At 40.7% G+C, this 17,417-nt stretch overlaps 1 protein-coding gene across 1 annotated transcript in view; it reads left to right on the forward strand.

The window, feature by feature from the left end:
* Window positions 1-2,505: 2,505 nt before the first annotated feature.
* GEMIN8 (gem nuclear organelle associated protein 8) overlaps window positions 2,506-17,417 on the forward strand; it is a 37,453-nt gene continuing 22,541 nt past the window's right edge. The window contains exons 1-4 of the mRNA XM_071430499.1: window positions 2,506-2,637; window positions 3,408-3,457; window positions 7,251-7,290; window positions 10,079-10,544. Of these exons, the coding sequence (XP_071286600.1) occupies window positions 7,288-7,290; window positions 10,079-10,544 (469 nt within the window). The 5' untranslated portion in view covers window positions 2,506-2,637; window positions 3,408-3,457; window positions 7,251-7,287. The remainder of the gene's footprint in view (window positions 2,638-3,407; window positions 3,458-7,250; window positions 7,291-10,078; window positions 10,545-17,417) is intronic.

Raw genomic sequence — 17,417 nt, forward strand, 5'->3', positions numbered from 1 at the left:
ATATAATTATAGGTTTATTTAATGTGATATTTCTGTAGATCCCATAGCAAAACTTTTTCTGTGCTTCCAGACAATAACTGTGAAAGTGCAAATATGCATAAGTAAGGCAGATAGAAGGAAATAAGCAAGAAGCAGTAAACCAGGAGAATGTATATTTTATAAGTAAGACTACCCAAAAAAGTACTATTTCAAACTGAAATATTACAAAACTACAAAACATTACAATGCTGATTGCATTTTCAAAATCTACATAGCACCAACAGTAAGACATCACTTGAAGTCTTTGCCTGAGACTGATAAGTTTAACAAAACCAACACATATACCATACCTTTGGGCAGGTTGCCCTGATGCCTTTCTCCCATAGAAAGTGCAGAAGTTCAGCAATAAAGCATGCCTTGATTTTAATATATGTGTAACATAATCACCATAATGAACATAATTTACTCCAACTAAAGATCTGTGCAGTCCATCACCACTTTTTCTGAGAGTGGCCTCAGGAATGAACAGGGCAAACACAGAGCAGCTCTTTCTTAGTGCACCAGGACTTCTTAAGTCAGAAGTGTGTCCTGATGACTGACTAATAGATTCTCCACTTATGATTTGCCTTCCTTTTTTCACCTACTGACTCTCCAAGATAACCTCGATGTGCTGCTGTCCACATCCTTCTGCCATCAGTGTGCCATGTACAAAAGCAGATACCAATGTGTGAGCATAAAGCAACCTAAATCTGCTTCTAAGAATACAGAGATCAGAGCAAGAAAAGCTGGAAGAGTCTCTGAGTGCACTGTGTGCCCATCAGACAAAGCAGGCTGGTAGTTGTATAAAACACTTCTTTCTTGGAGACAGAGGCTCTCTATGAGTTTTTTGGCCATACACAGGGAAATCACAAAACACTTGAGATGCAGGGGCTGAATGGGACCACAGTTAAAATCCACTGCAGTATCTAGAATTCCCAGCTCTGCACAGATGCCTGACTTCCACAGGAAACTATACAGTGACACGGTAGCTAGAAGAAAAAAAATACACAGATGATGGAGAAGCCACTAGAGTTTCAGAAGTGGTGACTTAGTGCTCTGAATATGCTGAAAATATATTTACATCCTACCATTTTTACCACTTTTAAAGAAGATCTTGTGAAGTATTAAATGTGATGCCCTTACTAGGCAGATTAGTAACAATTATTTTTAAAAATAACTTTAGTAGATATATGGGAAATAAATGTAGAAATCTGCTATATGAATGAGACTCAATATGAAATTTCACTTCACAATGGGCATTTTTAATTAAAGCAGGTAACAAAGGGAAGTTGTCTCAACATGATCTGCTGAAATTTTCAGCAGGCAAGCAGCTAGAGCAGTAAGCACACCAGGAGAGCTGAAAAACGGGAATAATCTTGTGCTGAAAGTATTAATTAAAAGCATGGAAATAAGAGAAGAGAAATAGCCTTAGTGGAGAGAAGCCCTAGGGGACCCCTTCTTGCTGGGATCAGGAGCACAAGCCACACTTGTGTGTTACAGCCCATCCGTAAGGTGTCTAGAGAAAGGCACAGACAATGGGGTGGCACGGTCTGCTGAGGATCCTGGGCTATTCAGTATGGTACAGCTGAGTGGCTTATTGACCACGGAGAAACACACAACAACATTATGGCACCAGGCAATAGCTGGCAAATTTAATACAGAGAATGTAAAATGCTACACAGGGGAAAATGCAATCCCTGCTCTGCCAGCTGTGACAGGTCCCCAAGGGGCTGCTCATTCACAGACCCATGAAAATACTGGCACAGTGCAGAGCCTGAACAGAAAATTAGATATTAACTATGGAAAATATAATAATCAGAGGGTAAAGTATGGGAGCGCCACAGCACCACCACTGTAGTGCACACATGTTTTGAGTAAGGTGTCAGCTTGGTGAGCGCGGTGTGTGTGCTCTGGAACTGGAGATGGCGACCAGGGTCAGGTGGGACAGCAGGAACTCAGAACTTGCCAGAGAAGGGCAATGAAGCTGGTGAAAAGTCTGGAGCACAAGGCCTGTGAGGAGCAGCTGGGGGAGCTGGGGGTGTTTAGCTGGGGGTGTTTTGCCTGTTTTCTCCTGTTTAGCCTGGAGAAAAGGAGGCTCAGGGGTGACCTTACCACTCCGTACAACTCCCTGAAAGGTGGCTGTAGTGAGGTCTCTTCTTGGTCTCTTTTCTGGGATAGCAAGTGACAGAACGAGAAGAGATAATGTTAAGCTGTGCCAGCAGAGATTTAGATTGGACATTAAGACAAAGTTTTTCACAAAAAGGGGATTAGACATTGGAATTAACTGCCCAGGGAGGTGGTAAAGGAAAAGACTAGACGTGGCACTCAGTGCCATGGTTAAGTTGTTCGGTCATAGGTTGAACTGGATGATGTCGCAGGTCTTTCCCAAACCTTCTATCCTGTAATTCTGTGAGGGACCGGCAGCTCCAGGGGCGGCTGCGAGGAGCGGGGCCCCGGCCGCGCCTCCCCACAGCACCACGAGATGGCGCCGTGGGCACGGGGAGCGCCGGGCGGAAGCAGCGGGGGAAGCCGCGCTCGGCCCCGCCGGAACGGAGCGAGGGAGCGCTGGAGGCGGCCGTGCCCGGCTCTCCGTGCCCGCCGGAGCCCCGCGCTGCCCGGGTGGGTGCGGGGACGGCGGTGCCCCCGCGCAGGCTGCGGCCTCCCGCCCGGGGAGGGGACCGGGCTGAGGGTGGTGGCAGCCGGGGCGAAACGGCGGCGGGAGCGGGAAAACGAAGGGCTCAGGAAGGAGATGTGGGAGCCCGGGCGCCTGGCGGGGCCAAGGCCGGGGATTGTGGTCCCAGGCGGTGGTTGTGGTACTGGCACGGGAGCGGGGCTTTCCCGTTTCTCTGCAGTTTATCGGCCCGGGGCCTGGGGCGGCGATGAGCGAGCTCGGGCAGAGCGGCGCTCTGCGCGCTGGGGCAGCCGAGGCACAGGGCCCGTGCTCCTGGCAGCCCTTGGGTGTAATTGTGTGCCCTGCTAGCACAGGCCGGAGCTGATCAGCGCTGCTCGAGCCTTTCAGTCACTTGCCGGAGTCTGGGCACGAGATCTGTGAGACCAGCAAATTACTACGCCTTCAAAAGCTGTACTGGAGAAGTTCCATCCTGTTCCTTGTTTATGACTAAATTGACCAGATTTATATATAAAACTTAAGTTAATTGGGCTACTGATAATTGTACAGCTTTCACACTTTATTTCTTCCCTCTGACTTTTGGCCAAAATAGCTTTTGGGTTTATGTCCTGAAGCTCAGAGAATAAAACACCCTTTTTTGGGGACCCACAGTGGATTACACTGCCTCGATTTCTGATAGGGCCAAAAGATCTTAACACATATGCTAAAGTTTGAGAACGTTATTTTGTGTTATGCTAATTTGTTTCCCTTCCATTCACAGGAATTGCTGCTGTTGTTTTAAGGACATTGATGTGAACATCATAGTGATAGGTGGGTCTTCATAGCATTCCTGTTGGGATGAGAAAGAGCTGTAACTGTATCCTAAGTGCTGGACAAGTCTTGTATTTACAGCCATCGGCAAACCAGAATGCAGTGTATAGTGTTGGGAATTTTTACCCCTTCTTTTGAAGAGAAATAACTTCTGCTGCCAGCTGCCCCAGCAATCACAGGCTTGTGTTTCTATGTGACTGTAACTAGGGCACTTCAGTATTAAAGTTAACGTCACAGCAATGCACAGCGTTAATCTGAAGCACAGAATGTCAGACCACTTTTCAAACATTTCCCTCTTCTGGAGGTAATTCTGCATCAGAAGTATAAAATGAAATAGTGTTCATGAGAAGATGCATGCTATTGATGTTGTTATGTTCACATTTTTTTAGGTAGTATGTACTAAGGTGAGTTCAAAATACACAGCACAAAATTATGCTTAATCCCTTAAACTGTGAAGTTTACTGCCAGGGGATTTATTGGAAACACCTTTTTCTCATGGGGGTTTTGGGTTTAAATGCCAAAATCAGTTTGGGGATAAAAAAAAAAAAAAAGTGTCTGAACTACCACTTGCTGAAGTCAGGAGAAATGTATGTGGAAAAGTAATTCCTTTATGAATATGTTAGCATCACATTTTACTGAGTATCTCCTACTAACCATTGCCAGAAACTGGATAGTAGACTATCCAGTCCACTTCGTAGATGTTGTATGATTATTCCTCTACATTTCTATCTACTGATGAGGATCTTACTCTTCTAGTATATTAATTACAATCGACCACCAGTCCTTAGAATCTGGTTTAAATCCAGAGAAGAGTAATAAACATAATCTTATTCATACTAACCCTATCACTAACCCTAAGTATCCTTCTAGCTGCACTGGGCAGCTCTGGCCTGACTAAAGACAGTTTTCACAACAGGGACAAAAGCAACAGTGGGCAGAGGGGCTGGTCAGCTCTCTGTTGTTAGGGACATTTCCAATTCAAATGTAGTTAGCTTTTTCCTGAAAGCTTTGTAAAAATATGTTTTGTTGAAACCTGCTGAATTTATTGAAATTCCACCTTCCTTTAATAACATACTATGTTTTTACCATAATATCGTGTAATAGGTTAGTTGATCTTGTGTCAATGGATATTGTGAATAGTGAAACCCTCACTGGTGCTGCACTGGGCTTGGAGTTGTCTCTGTTTCCTTCATGTGGCCACACTGTATCCAACACACCACTAGTCCCCCAGTGGTCCCAGAGTGGGATTTACTTAGCAAGTTATAAACCCCAGTGCATTGAAGTTGAGTCTAAGGTATGACAGACATTGTCTCCATTTCTATTGACTCCAAGGGAATTAAATGCTGTCATTGCTTTGATGGGATTTATTTATTTTCTCTAATACTCACCTGCCTCAAGCTGGTAAGGGTAACAGACATGTTTTGATGAAAGGGAGTACATCCCTGGTTCATTATCAGTGGAGAAATATTTTAAAACCGGGACAAGAAAGTAGAAAAAATGTCCATCATTAATGATCAGTATAAGCAAACAAATCTCTTTCCCATTTTAAATTGTACATTTGGTCATGAGTTTCATATATTCAATGGTTACAGATTTCATTTTTTAAAGTATAAATTATAGAAGTAGAACTATTACATTTATTTTTCTGCTGCTTGTCATGTTTCATATTTGATGTAGTTTGTTTTGGAAGAGTAATTCAACTGAAAATAAAACAAACTCACTTTTTAATTTCATTTCCTCGCTTGCAGCATTTTTGTGTTCTGTTTTATATTTGTAGTCTAATGTTTCATGAATAATTTATGAAAATAATTAAAGTTTCTATGTTGGGCAAAACAGGTTTTTCATATTTGGTAAACTAATACAGTTGGATGGTTTTGCCAGGGTTTTTCCCCTCCTTCCCTTTCAGAAAGCATAGGTACATGTTTTGTGTTAATAATAAAGTATCAGACTTTACCAATTACTGTTTAAAAAAATTATTTACATTGAGATCAATTCCGATTTCTGTTTATTCTGAAACTGTTTCAAAGAAGTTTTTGTCATGTAGGAATTAGCGTGAACATGAAAAGTAAACACACTTACTTTTCTGAAGTAGAAAATGAAAGAATTGGATATCATGGGCTTAGGTTTTTAAGTATGAGAAAAAGACTTTATGGCAACCTTGACAGTATCCAGATGTATCTAGGAAAGATATATATGGGGAAGAGACAAAAAGTATATGTGTACATCATGAGAGTGGAGATGAAAGTTCTGAAGAAGGCAGTGGTTGTAAATGCGACATTCGAAATGCACAAAGAAGGATGGCACAGCAATCTTCTATCTGTGCATGGGTTTTGGGTGCTAAAAGTCACTGCAGTGTTTTGCAGTGATCTCAGTGCTGGGTTTCCTTCTTCCTCCAAGCAGACAGGAGAGATTCCAGCATGCTTTAGTTGCCTGATGCCTGAATCTGCAGCCTTTGCTGGCATGAGTAGTTCCATCAACTGCAGTGGGACTGCTCCTCAATGTAGAGCTTCTTGCAGACATGGGGTTATGGTGTTACCAGGGGTTTATGGCTTTGAGCTTAGTGTGAGCTTTGGACACATCCAAAAGGACCATCATTTGCGTTTGTAGTTGCTGCATGATTTGCATTTTGTTTGGCCATTCCATTCTCCTTTCATGCATTATGGCTTAAGTGACAAAAAGTTGCTCTTTAATGAGTATTGTTAAATATGAGGCAGAACACAACTGTACTGTATTCATATGCATTTTGAAAAACCCTGGCTTTATCCTGGTATGAATCTACAGTGGTTTTAAGTGCTGTCTTGGCTATATTCCAGTGTTTCTGGGAATAGCATTTGACCATGTCTTAAGAGTAGCAATAGGTAGTTTAGTGTACTCTATTTCTGTTACCTTTCACTGGCACCTAAAATAAAGTTCAGGCTGAGGGTGAGAATGTCAGGAGAAATATGTCAATGAAGCAGCTAACCTATTAGTGTAATAAAATAATTGTCAGATAAGAGGAGATTAAGAATATTTCTCAGTGATATGTACTGGTAAACCACCAGTTATGGTGGTTTATATGTTGGTGATTATACATCCTGCCTGATGGTTATAGAGCTCTTGTTCCCCCTTTCTACCCTCACAACCATTTTTTCCTTTTTTATTTTTTTCCTGTCCAGTTGCCCCTCTTCCTTATGCCTTTTCCTCACATTTAAAAATTGTGGCTGCAACTTGAACTGATCTGTGTTTCCTTCATGGGAGGCAGGATCAGATGCTGGAGGGAGAAAAAAAAAAAGAGAGAGCCAAAGAGAAAGAAGGGACAGTATGTAGTCCAAAGTCCACCACAGGTTAAACAGAAACCTCACTGCATGAGTGGAATCAGGATGGGTTTAATCATTTTATGGCAATTGCTTTTTTTTATAAAAGTTCCTGTGCAGACACAGCTAAAAAGTGAGAACAATTTGTTTCTTTTAAGTTTATGGTTTTTGTTTGGCATTAATTTGGAGAATAAAGGTTGGGGAAGCATGAAAAAAGAGAAGAGCAATGGGAGAATGTTCAGTTCCAGCATTTCAGGCTGCATTTTGTAGAAGGCTCTATTTTAACTTTCTTACTGTAGTGGAGAATTTTAAGGAATGGGATTTTTACTGCTGCTAATCAAAATCTATCAGTAAGAGACTTCAACTTGCCCCAACAGAGAAGGGATGCTTAACAGCTATAGGTCATAGTACTCAAATAAAACAAAAAATATATTCAGTGTCTGTGACCACCTTAATACATATATTTTTATGAATTAAAAAGCTACTCTTTTCTTTTCTAGTTCACCTTGATCATCACCAGGACAAACTCCACAAGAGATGGTAAGAGGTCTTCACAGGTTTCTGTGGAATGGCTTAGTCACATTTTATATATAAAATGCATATAAATACTTTCATTGAACTGTGGGGGCAGACATGTAAAAATTAGATGTAAAAGTCACTAAATTGCTTTGAAAATAGAATTCAGATTACAACAATGAGTGATTTGTCTACTCCTGGGAAGACTCCAGAGAAATAACAGGAGAGTAACAGAGGACTCTGATCATTTGCCTCGGATTTATAGCTTTTGTTTCCTTGAGGAAATCTCTTATTTCCATTTATTCCACAGCTGAAAAAGCACAGACACAGAATTAAGTGAGACTAAAAGTGTTCCTTTCCCTTTTCCACACAAATGTAAAACATGTCTATAATTTCTTTTTTAACAGATGTATTTTTAAAATTCAAATGTAAGGAGGTTTTCAAGGGTCGCTTTCAACAAAAAAACCCTCACAAAAAGTAGTTGGACAAGCACCAGCATCACAGTTCTGTCTGTATGAACTGGCTTTTTGTCTTCCTTTCCCCAAAATTAACAACTGGAGCTAGTCAGCCAGACAAATCAACCAGCTTGATTCCAGAGCTTTCAGTAAAGTCATCAAGTTACTTTGTAGAAACATTTTATAAGAACTGGAGATAATTTTTGAGCTTTAAAAGAATATATTGTCGATTTTGCAGATATATAGAAGGTAGGAGATACCTGCTTTTGTCAACTGTCGTGGTCTTTCAAAACTGGATTTTAAAGTATATTAATATTTAAGGAAAAAATAGTCAAAATGTTTTAAAAGTAACTAATGTATCAGGTTTGATAATATGACATTCTCATCTGTCTGCTGAAGGATGAGGAGTCAGTATGACATTCTTAAGCAAAGGGAAACAGTAAATAAAGCATTGTTCATCCTAGCTGTTAGGTAGTTGGATGATTAAGGATGAAGAAATTCCATATGGAAGGCAGATGCTTTCTTTCTACCCACTCATCTTGGGAATGCTGCATTTTGGGAGCTCCAAATGCATGGTCTTGTAGCAATGCAGTGTTAGACCAAGGGGAGAATAGCAGTGAAGTTTCATCTCCATGAATTCTTTCTTTTCAGGAAAGATAAGTTGACTGCACTTTTAAATCACATAGCTGAGCTACACAGCCCTTCACAAATAGGCTGCGGGTTTTTATCAGGAATACCTTAAGGAATGCAAATTTGTGGAGGTTTTCTTTATGTTCTATGTTAGCTGAAGGTATTTTGTTTCTGAGAGCACTTTGGAATGCCTAAAAAGATAGAGCATTGATCTCTTATGGAATAATAGGCTAAATTTTCCAGAAAGAAAGGCAGCATGAGAGTTGCAATTTTTATTCCAAACTCACTAGCATTTGCTTTATTGTCTTAGAACCAGAAAGTGAAAACAAGTGTAAGTAAACCAAGTGAAACTCTCTGGATAGTGTTAAAAGGAAAGTATTTTTAGGTTTGAGTTTTCTGTTTTTCCCTTGGGATTTCTTTTTCCCACAGAATCATATTTTTTAAAGGGACCAAATAGTGCCAGGGCAGATCAAGAAAACAGACTTTAAGATTTTTGTCCTGTATGTCCTTAAAAGGAAAAAAAAGGAAAAGAAACCACCTTAGTAAAGGACTGTAAATGTCACATTCATCTCTGAAAACATCAGCTAGTTTTGCCATAGTTTTGAGTGTTTGCCAGAACATGGCTTAATTAAAATTCTCCTATTTAAAGTAGAGGCATTCTGTTTTACTCCAGATAAAGTATTTTCTATGGAAATTAAGACATGAGGGAAAGGGAGAAAATATTTGCTATTTAGTTTACTTGTTCTAGGCTCTAGTCTACTTCATAGCTTTGTTTTTTTAAGATCTTCTATTCTGCTCTTTGAGAGTAGGATGAGGTGGGAGATGAAATGGCTTGTATGAAGGGAGCTTAAGGCTACAAGGACTGTGGGGCTTTGTAGTTGCTGGTGAAATCTGAACAGCATGAAACTTCTTTAATGAAAACTAAGATTAGCTGGAAGACAGGAGATGGTGTGTACACTATGTTTCTTTCTATAGAACTGTTTTTCTCTGTACTCTATCAGTGGCACTTTATTGCCTCTTTTCATGTTTTGATTGGTGATGGATACAAGAGGAGATTTACTGGCAGTTTGCATTTGGCTAAATACAGTCTTGTTTTTGATTGTGGCCATGGTGGATATGTGAACTTGTCTGAATTGCTGTTTGACCTTTTCTGAGAAACTTTGGCAGGCAGATGGAGGAAATATATTACTGGAGGAAATATGTTACTGGATAAAATGAATGTATTTGTTTAATACAGAGGAATCTTAATCTCTTGTGTTTTCTGTCTGTGGAGTTGGAAATTAAGTATAGGCTGTAACATCTACACCTTGGAATTACTCAATTCTTAAAACTCAATGTGAGTGTCTAAGGAATTGTAGATTATATCCACATGGCATATTTCCTAAAAAAGACTGTTTCTTACTGTAGTAGCATGAACACTAGGAAAATACCTTCTGGACACTACAATTTCTCTGTTTCTAGTTCTTCAGTGATAGTTGATGCCAAAGGAGTCTCTTGTAGGAGTAATGAGGTGTGGTGCAAGTGCACTGTGCTCATACATGTTGTTTTTCAAATCTCTGTATTCTATCATAGCTAAAGGATGACTAAAAGATTAAAAGGCAGCATTATGCTTGCATTTAGTTGCTCCCCTCATTTCTCTCTCTCTTTATACCTTCTTTTTGGGGGGGAGCATGAGTGCTGTGGTGTGTGGTTGATGGTTTGTGCTCTTTCCCTCTCTCTGGCCACAGGAGGACACGGAGCCATGGTACTCTCACAAGGTGTATGCCAGGTACTGGAGGCACTATGACTCAGCCATGCGCTGGATGCACAGGCACCAGAAAGCCTACAGGAAAGCCATGGAGTCCTTTTACTGCCTTCCATGGCATCCCTGGCATCCTGCTGCAGCCTCTCCAAGCAGCCACTACTCAGATTGGCATGGGAATGATCTCCCACATATCCAAAACTATTCTTCCAGCTACAGACCAGATGTCGGAGTTCTGTGTCATGGGGGAGCTCAGCAGTATGCAGGTGCCTACCAGGAAAGGGAGGATGCTGATGAGGACTCCGAAATGGAAGAGGATGCTGAAATGGACTCTGAAATGGAGGAAGACTCTGAGTCTGAAGGAGAGATAGAATATGACTTGAGTAACATGGAGATCACAGAGGAGCTTCGTCAGTTTTTTGCAGAGACAGAGAGGCACCGAGAAGAGCTGCGTAAGTCCATGCTTGTTCTGTGTTTATTGGAATTATTACCAATATAACCAGATGGGACGTGCCTAGGCTTGTCTGGCCCTTGCTCCTTGACCAAAGGTGGCAGCTGTGGTGGTTTCACTTCAGAGACACCTTTGGCTGGCTGGATGCTGCAGCTGGGCGCTTGGGACAAGTCCAGGCATGCAGGAGCTCAGGTTTACCTCTGGTGGAGAGGCTTTAAGGTGAGGTGAAGGAAAAGGAGTCGGTTCTGATGGAGGGTTTCAATCCAGAGCTTTATTCCTGGCACACAGATCCCTGAATCCAGCAACAGCTCTAACAGAACCACTGAACCGCGTGGTTGTTCTTCCTTTGAACCCCGGGGAGAGGGAGAGGGAAGGGGTAGGGATCCCACCAGCCAGGTAAGGGGGGGGAAGTCTCAGGGGACAAATGACACCTGGATGGCCCAATGTCCCCCAGGGCTGAAGGGCATCTTTTGAACTCTGCCAATCACTCAACACCCTTCTGGAATGCCAGGACTGACAGACAGTGCTCAGCAAGGGGCAAGGGAGGGGGAGGGAGAGGTGGCTGGCAGACCTGGGGCAGGAAGCAGGATAACTGAGACAAGCTATGGCATCACACTGCAACATGTGTTTTGTGGTATTTGGTGGCCATAACATTGAGTGCTGGGTGGCTTCAACATTTACAGGTTTTGTAAGAATTCACAGAAATAGGCACTGCAAGTGAGCAAGTCAGCTGACCGAAACAGGCAGAACTGATGGGTGCACTTAAGTACCACTCATTAGAAATAAGTTTCAGAAAATGTTTGGAAGTTTTTGGTGAGAGAGAGGGAGAAAAAAAATTATGACTGCAAAGAGGAGAATAACACTTTTGCCCAGAAGACAGTAATTATTCTTAAGTGCTGAGGAAAAAAGCTCCAGAATTTTTATGGTTAAATCTAGTTAATGTCTGAGGGGGAACCCACAGGAAATGCTTGAATACATCACCGAACCCTAGAGTAACCCTCAATGTATTTTATAACATGGAGCAGCCATTTTGTTTGTTATTCTTTGGATAACCTGGCAGTAAAATTTCTTGATCCTTTTCTCCTCCCCCTGCATCCTCTTCATTCTGTACTATACCACAAGTTTCTCCTTGTTGAGCATCTTGATCTGGACCCAAGTCCTTTGGTAGGGAATGTAAGCCTTAAGAGTTTTCTCAGGTCTTGATCCTCAGAGGTGTTAGTCATCTTTGTTTCTGTGAAATCCTTAAAAGAGTAAAGAATTATTCTGTACTTTACTGATACTTTACTCATATACAGATGTTGCAGAAAAATTTATCTGTTTTAAGGAAGCAGAATAATAAAAATAACTTTTCTCACATTACTCCAGTAGAAAATGTGTAATGAATGTTTAATAGAACTTTTTCTGCTTCTATGAAAGAGAAAACATTCTAAAAACGTATAATAAGGGCAATGATTGAAAGGGAAAGAAAAAGTATGTTAAATTCTTTGATCAGCAGGTATCAGAGGGTGAGCTGATAGCTCAACTTCATGCTTCTCATCAATGTGATGCAGAGTTGATCTAGTTAGCAGAGGAAAGTGAGTTAGGGAGTTCTGTGGTAGTGCCTGACATGAGTGCCTTTCTCACTGTGCTTTTGCAGAATCAGCTTGGTGTTCTCTGTTGAAATGTTCCTTTGATGAGATACATGGTGCTTTAAGACACTGGGCTACTTCTGGGAATGCAGAACATTTTCTTTGGATTTTTTTTACCAGTATGATTAGTGGTATTTAAAGGTATGTGAGTGATTAAAGGTGTTATCCTGGAAATTGGGAAATCAGGGCTTAGAGATGTTCTCTGTTGCAAATATCCTGTATGACCTTGGTGTAGCTATTTAGTCTCTTCCTGACCCTTCACTGGCTGTGCTTGCTAAAAATATGACCTGTTCTTTATGATGAGCAGGTGAATTGGGAAGAAGTTTATGACTCAGAATACAGATTTGACTTTTGTTCCTTCCACCACAGCAGTACTCAGAGCCTTTTGGAATGATTTGGTGTCTGCTCTGTGCTGTGTAGTAACCTAGTTCTGGATGAGTGTAACTCCATGTGCTTCAGTGGCACTGCTGCAGATCTTCATGCAAATTCAAGCAGGCCCTGGTCTTTCACTACTGCATCCCTCAGTTTCTTTAGCAGCTTCCCTGATAAAGTGAGGATAGTGCTGAGTAAGCATCAGTAATTCCTCAAAGCATGAAAAAGTAAACAAGTACTTGACATTAATGAAATTTAAAAGTGACATAGAAGTCGAGGGTGAATGTTGCTTTCTAAATGCTAATTTTGTGAGTAATTGAAAACACAATATGATCTTGTTTGTGGTGCATCTTTTCTTGCATGGTGAGGGAAAAGGAAAATAGAAGAAATTTTTTATTCTGTTAAAGTTTCTCAAAAGAAGAAACATAAGCAGCAGGAGGAGGGGAAAATCATTGTTTCTCTAATGGTTTGGAAATGAGCTGGTATGGAGACCATGTTGAAGGCAGTAGTACTCGACTTTAAGAGGTAGTTTTATTAATTTTCCTGATTGCTGTTTATGAACAAAATTAAATTTAGAGGTTCATTAAGCTGTGATCCATAATGATGCTATATCATGTTATATCTTTCATAATGTTTAACAGTTGACATTCTGTATTGATGCTTGAGAAGATTGAGATAATGCATCTGCAAAAGAAACCCTCAGTTACTTGAGTATTTTCTCTGTAATGACTTTTCCTTTTAATCCCAAACTGCATGTCCTTAGGAGCAGATTTACAGAGAAACTTGGGTAGCATTAACCTCAATAACACCTGAAATTTACACCTCCACTTCTGAGAGAGACATTTGTAAGGATGAGGCAAGAGTTTTACATAGCAGTTAAAGCGAATGAGATTGTTTGGGTGTGCCGCAGTAGAATACCAATAGGGACCTTGACGATCAATTAAAGTAAAAGCCAGTCGTTATGGGACATCAAGGGGAAGGCTGTGTCTCATGTTTTCTTCCTCTGGCATCAGTAAGGGGCTCCGGGTGGAATTCACAGCCTCTGACCCCTGCACCTTGATACTCATTTGTCTGGGAGAAGACACACAGCTTGCTCTTCTTCTAAAGGCAGAGTTTGCAAGATTTAGATACGCACTTATGGGCAGCTAATGAGGTGGGAGTCACAAGGGAGCAGAGCATCAGTGGGGCAAATAGGAACGCGAATTTGGCACTTAGGGAAGGGGATACCAATCTCTGTGAAGTATGACCTCCGTTAGTTTGGTGTTTTTCTACCTGTCAAAGTTAGGAAATACTACACAGCATTAAGGCATCTATTTTGGACACGGGTAGTGAGTCCTGATTTTTCATGTGAGATATAGCTGGTTCCCACACCTGATCCACAGATGTCTCTTAGGCATGTAGAAGGATAATCAAATAGATTAAAAGGAATCCTACCTGATGTCAGACTCTTCACTTGTAATGCCTGATCTAGAGCCTGCTGGACATAAATGATCACAGACATCAGAGGACAAGATCTTGCAAACTTTAACTGTGAAAGACTTAAATAGGCCTGAGGTAGGTGGGAATGAGGTGATTCAATCTTGGAGGTCTTTTCCAACCTTAATGATTCTATGATTCTGTGGCTCTGTGAAAGGCATTTGAGCCTAGATGGTGGCATACAAGCCTTAAAGCTAATTGCAAAGAGAAAAACTCTACAGATATGAAAGATGTTGTGTCAGACTAGCCAAAGAAGAAAACTTAAGTTTTATTTCATTTCTTTGTAGCTGCCACAAACTTGAAGAACAAGCAGATTTCTAACCTCTGTAGGATTTTTGGTTTTGTTTTCTCAGTGGGCATTTGCAGTGATTGGCTGACTTGCAAAGTAAGGGCTTTGAAACTGGCAAACTTGCTGAATGATTTAACACTTCTGCAGTGATACAGTTCACAACCAACCTCTTTTAAAACAATCTTCTTTTTTTGTCTTTGAAGTCACATCAATTTCTTACTAGTTTTTGTATTTGTATCATGTGTATGATACAATTAGTATCAATTGTAGTCAATTACATGTTTCTGGAATGCCCAGAAGTAATTATGAGTAAATTTTGGCTGAGGCTGTATGAACTCAGACATACTAATCCACTACCAACTTATCTCATGTTTTAGATAAATGGCATTTGGTTAAGACCCTTACAGACAGTTTTAATTCCTCTACATTTGTTTCTTGATATGCAATCATAATTATATAGTGATTCTCTTTTTTAGAGGGTTTTCTTGTCAGGCTAGTCTGTCGTTCTGGTTCTTCATGTAGCTGGTGATCCAAACATACTGTGCATCTTGGGCATGTTTATGGTTGCATTTAAGTTTTCCCTCTGGCATTTGAAAAGCATGAAGTTGTTCTCCTGGGTTACCATACCTGTCAGACCTAGGTATGGTAGCAGATTCTTCAGGCATCCTAGATGTAAAGGATAGAATGCAATAAGTTGCCTTTTTACATTTGCAAGAATTAAAAGGGCAAAAATCAAGAAAGGAAGATTCACAGCCCTAACAGTTCTGTAAATTGACTAATTGCACGTATTTATTAGACTTTTAAATTTAGCCTTTGAAACATGTAGTTTCTCCTTAGACAATTTTTCCGTGTTTCCTTTTGCATATAAGAGAAAATCACTGCTAAAATTGAGTACAGCATTGCAAGTACATTGAGAACCATTCTGTAGTAGTTAACAGGACACAGACAGAATCCTTTATTCAAAAGCAAAGAAAAGCAAGGGAAAGTACCATCATGTCAGTTCATTACTGAAGGATAATAGTCCATCATTTGTTAATGCTCTAACTAGTTTTTTCCATCAAAGCCTCTCTTCCTATTGCCCACACATAGCCTCCAGCTTTTCCCAAAAATAATGTCTGAACTTAAATTCTTTTTATGCTAGATGGAAAATATTTTTTTTAGAAATGAACGGAAATGGTGAATGAAGATGTTTGTTTCAAAACTGCAATCTGCAGACTTTTCCCCTCAGGTTTCTTTTTCTCTGAAAGATGGTAGTTGCCACTGTCTCTTCTGTGAAGAGGAAGTAATGGAATTTTCCATGTTTTGTAACTTGTTTGAATCGTACCAGATCCACGAAACTTTTGGTTTTGTTTAAAGCTTGCATGCCTCTAGGAAAATAGACTTTGATTCAGGGGTTTTGTCATCATGTTTTCCTTCTTTCCTTCATGTTTGGTAATTGCTTTTCCCTGGTTTTTATCTGCCTTTTTCATCATAAGACTGTAGCTCAAATTCTTGGAACTACAGACTCCCCACCGTTTCTTTTTCTTTCTTCTTTGCTACCCTAAACTGTCCAAGCAGTGTGGATGGTGAATTTATAAATATCTGCTCAACTTCCCTGCCTTTAACAGCCTTTGTTGACAAACTTTTTGACAAACCAAAAAGGGTTGTTTGGCATGAACTTCTGCCACAGCCTGTAGAGGCTGAGATGCTGAAGCTTCTGAGAAATGCCTGTGAAATAAGAGTGCTCTCTGCAATATGTGTGGGTGCTTGAGAGATGCTTTTGAAACATGTTTTGTGAACTGAAGAAGAAATGTGAAAGTTACTCATGTACCACATCTCTGATCCTGATGATTGAGCCTTTTGCTGTGTAGCAGCAGAATCTTCTCAAGTGCACACACTGTGTCCAGCAGAGGCTGTGTTATTCAGTACCGGAAGCCAACAATTGAGAAAATGCCCCTTACCAGAGAAACAAGGAAAAGTGCAACAATTTTCCCTGCTTTAATATTGAAGACTAATCTCTACTTGCAAAATTAGAGAGTCTGAAGAGCAAGAGTTGTGCACAGTTTTAGATATGTTTCATGACAGTCAAGGTTTATACAAAGCATATCAATTTGTAAAATATTGCCAAGAAAAATGGGTCCTATGGGTCCTATGCTAAAGACAGAATTTGAGCTTAAGAGAGTGTGTATCTTTGCTCTGTGAACCTATGGCTTGCTGCTGCTGGAAGTAATGGAAGAGAGACGTTGGAAAGCTCAAGGTACTGCTGAGGAAACGGAGCTGTGTGCTCTGGACAGTTTCAGAGGAGTTAATACATGTACCTAGAAATTATATATAAAGTCTTTCTTATGTGTATGTGCCTCAGGCTGAGTCTGTTTGACAGTGTTGGCAACCCTGAAAGTACACAAGAGCAAGGCCAGGCTTCTTGTTTTCTGCTAAGGGATGCCACAGGCTTCAGCTCCTGGGTGGCATCTGGGCCTTCTGTGGACCCGGCTCCCATGGGTGCAGCCTGGACAACTGGGTGGAGCTGGGACCTGGAATGCCAGTTCCCTATCTACCAGTGGCTGTACTGGTCTCAGTTTATCTAAGCATGCTGTGAAGTACTGGAATTTGAGTTACAGCAGGTTTATAGCTGGGAGTGTGGGAAAAGAAGCTCATAGGGTTCAGTGTGACTGTAGTGTAGATGTTGCTTTAAGAGGAATGCCAAGATGTTGAACACCTCTACTTCCTCTTAAATTTGATGGAAATGAAGAATGCTGTCTTAATATGAACATATATATTAAACTTCAGAAACCTGTGTTTGAAGTTGTCATCCTTTATTTGTCTGCCTGATGTGTTCCTGTTATTGTAGTGAGACAGTACATACACTAGGGGGCTTGTTGAGAGGTTCAGTTTATTCATCTTTATAAAGGGTTTTGAGGACCTCAGCAGGAAGAAAGCAAAAGCCTCAAATGCTAGAATAATAAGCAGTCTGATCTAAGTGTTCTTTATAGACCTTTTGCTTAACAGTTAACTTAGATGTCATCCCTGTGACCAAAATGCATCTTATTGACAACACCTTTGCTGAAAAAACACAGAATTTAAGCGACTCTTTCTCCCAGGAAGTTATTATCCCTAAGTCACTCTTGACTCA

The sequence above is a fragment of the Agelaius tricolor genome, unplaced genomic scaffold (genome assembly GCF_023055355.1).
Source record: "Agelaius tricolor isolate 1412-34295 unplaced genomic scaffold, bAgeTri1.0.p SCAF_7, whole genome shotgun sequence".
NCBI lineage: Eukaryota > Metazoa > Chordata > Aves > Passeriformes > Icteridae > Agelaius > Agelaius tricolor.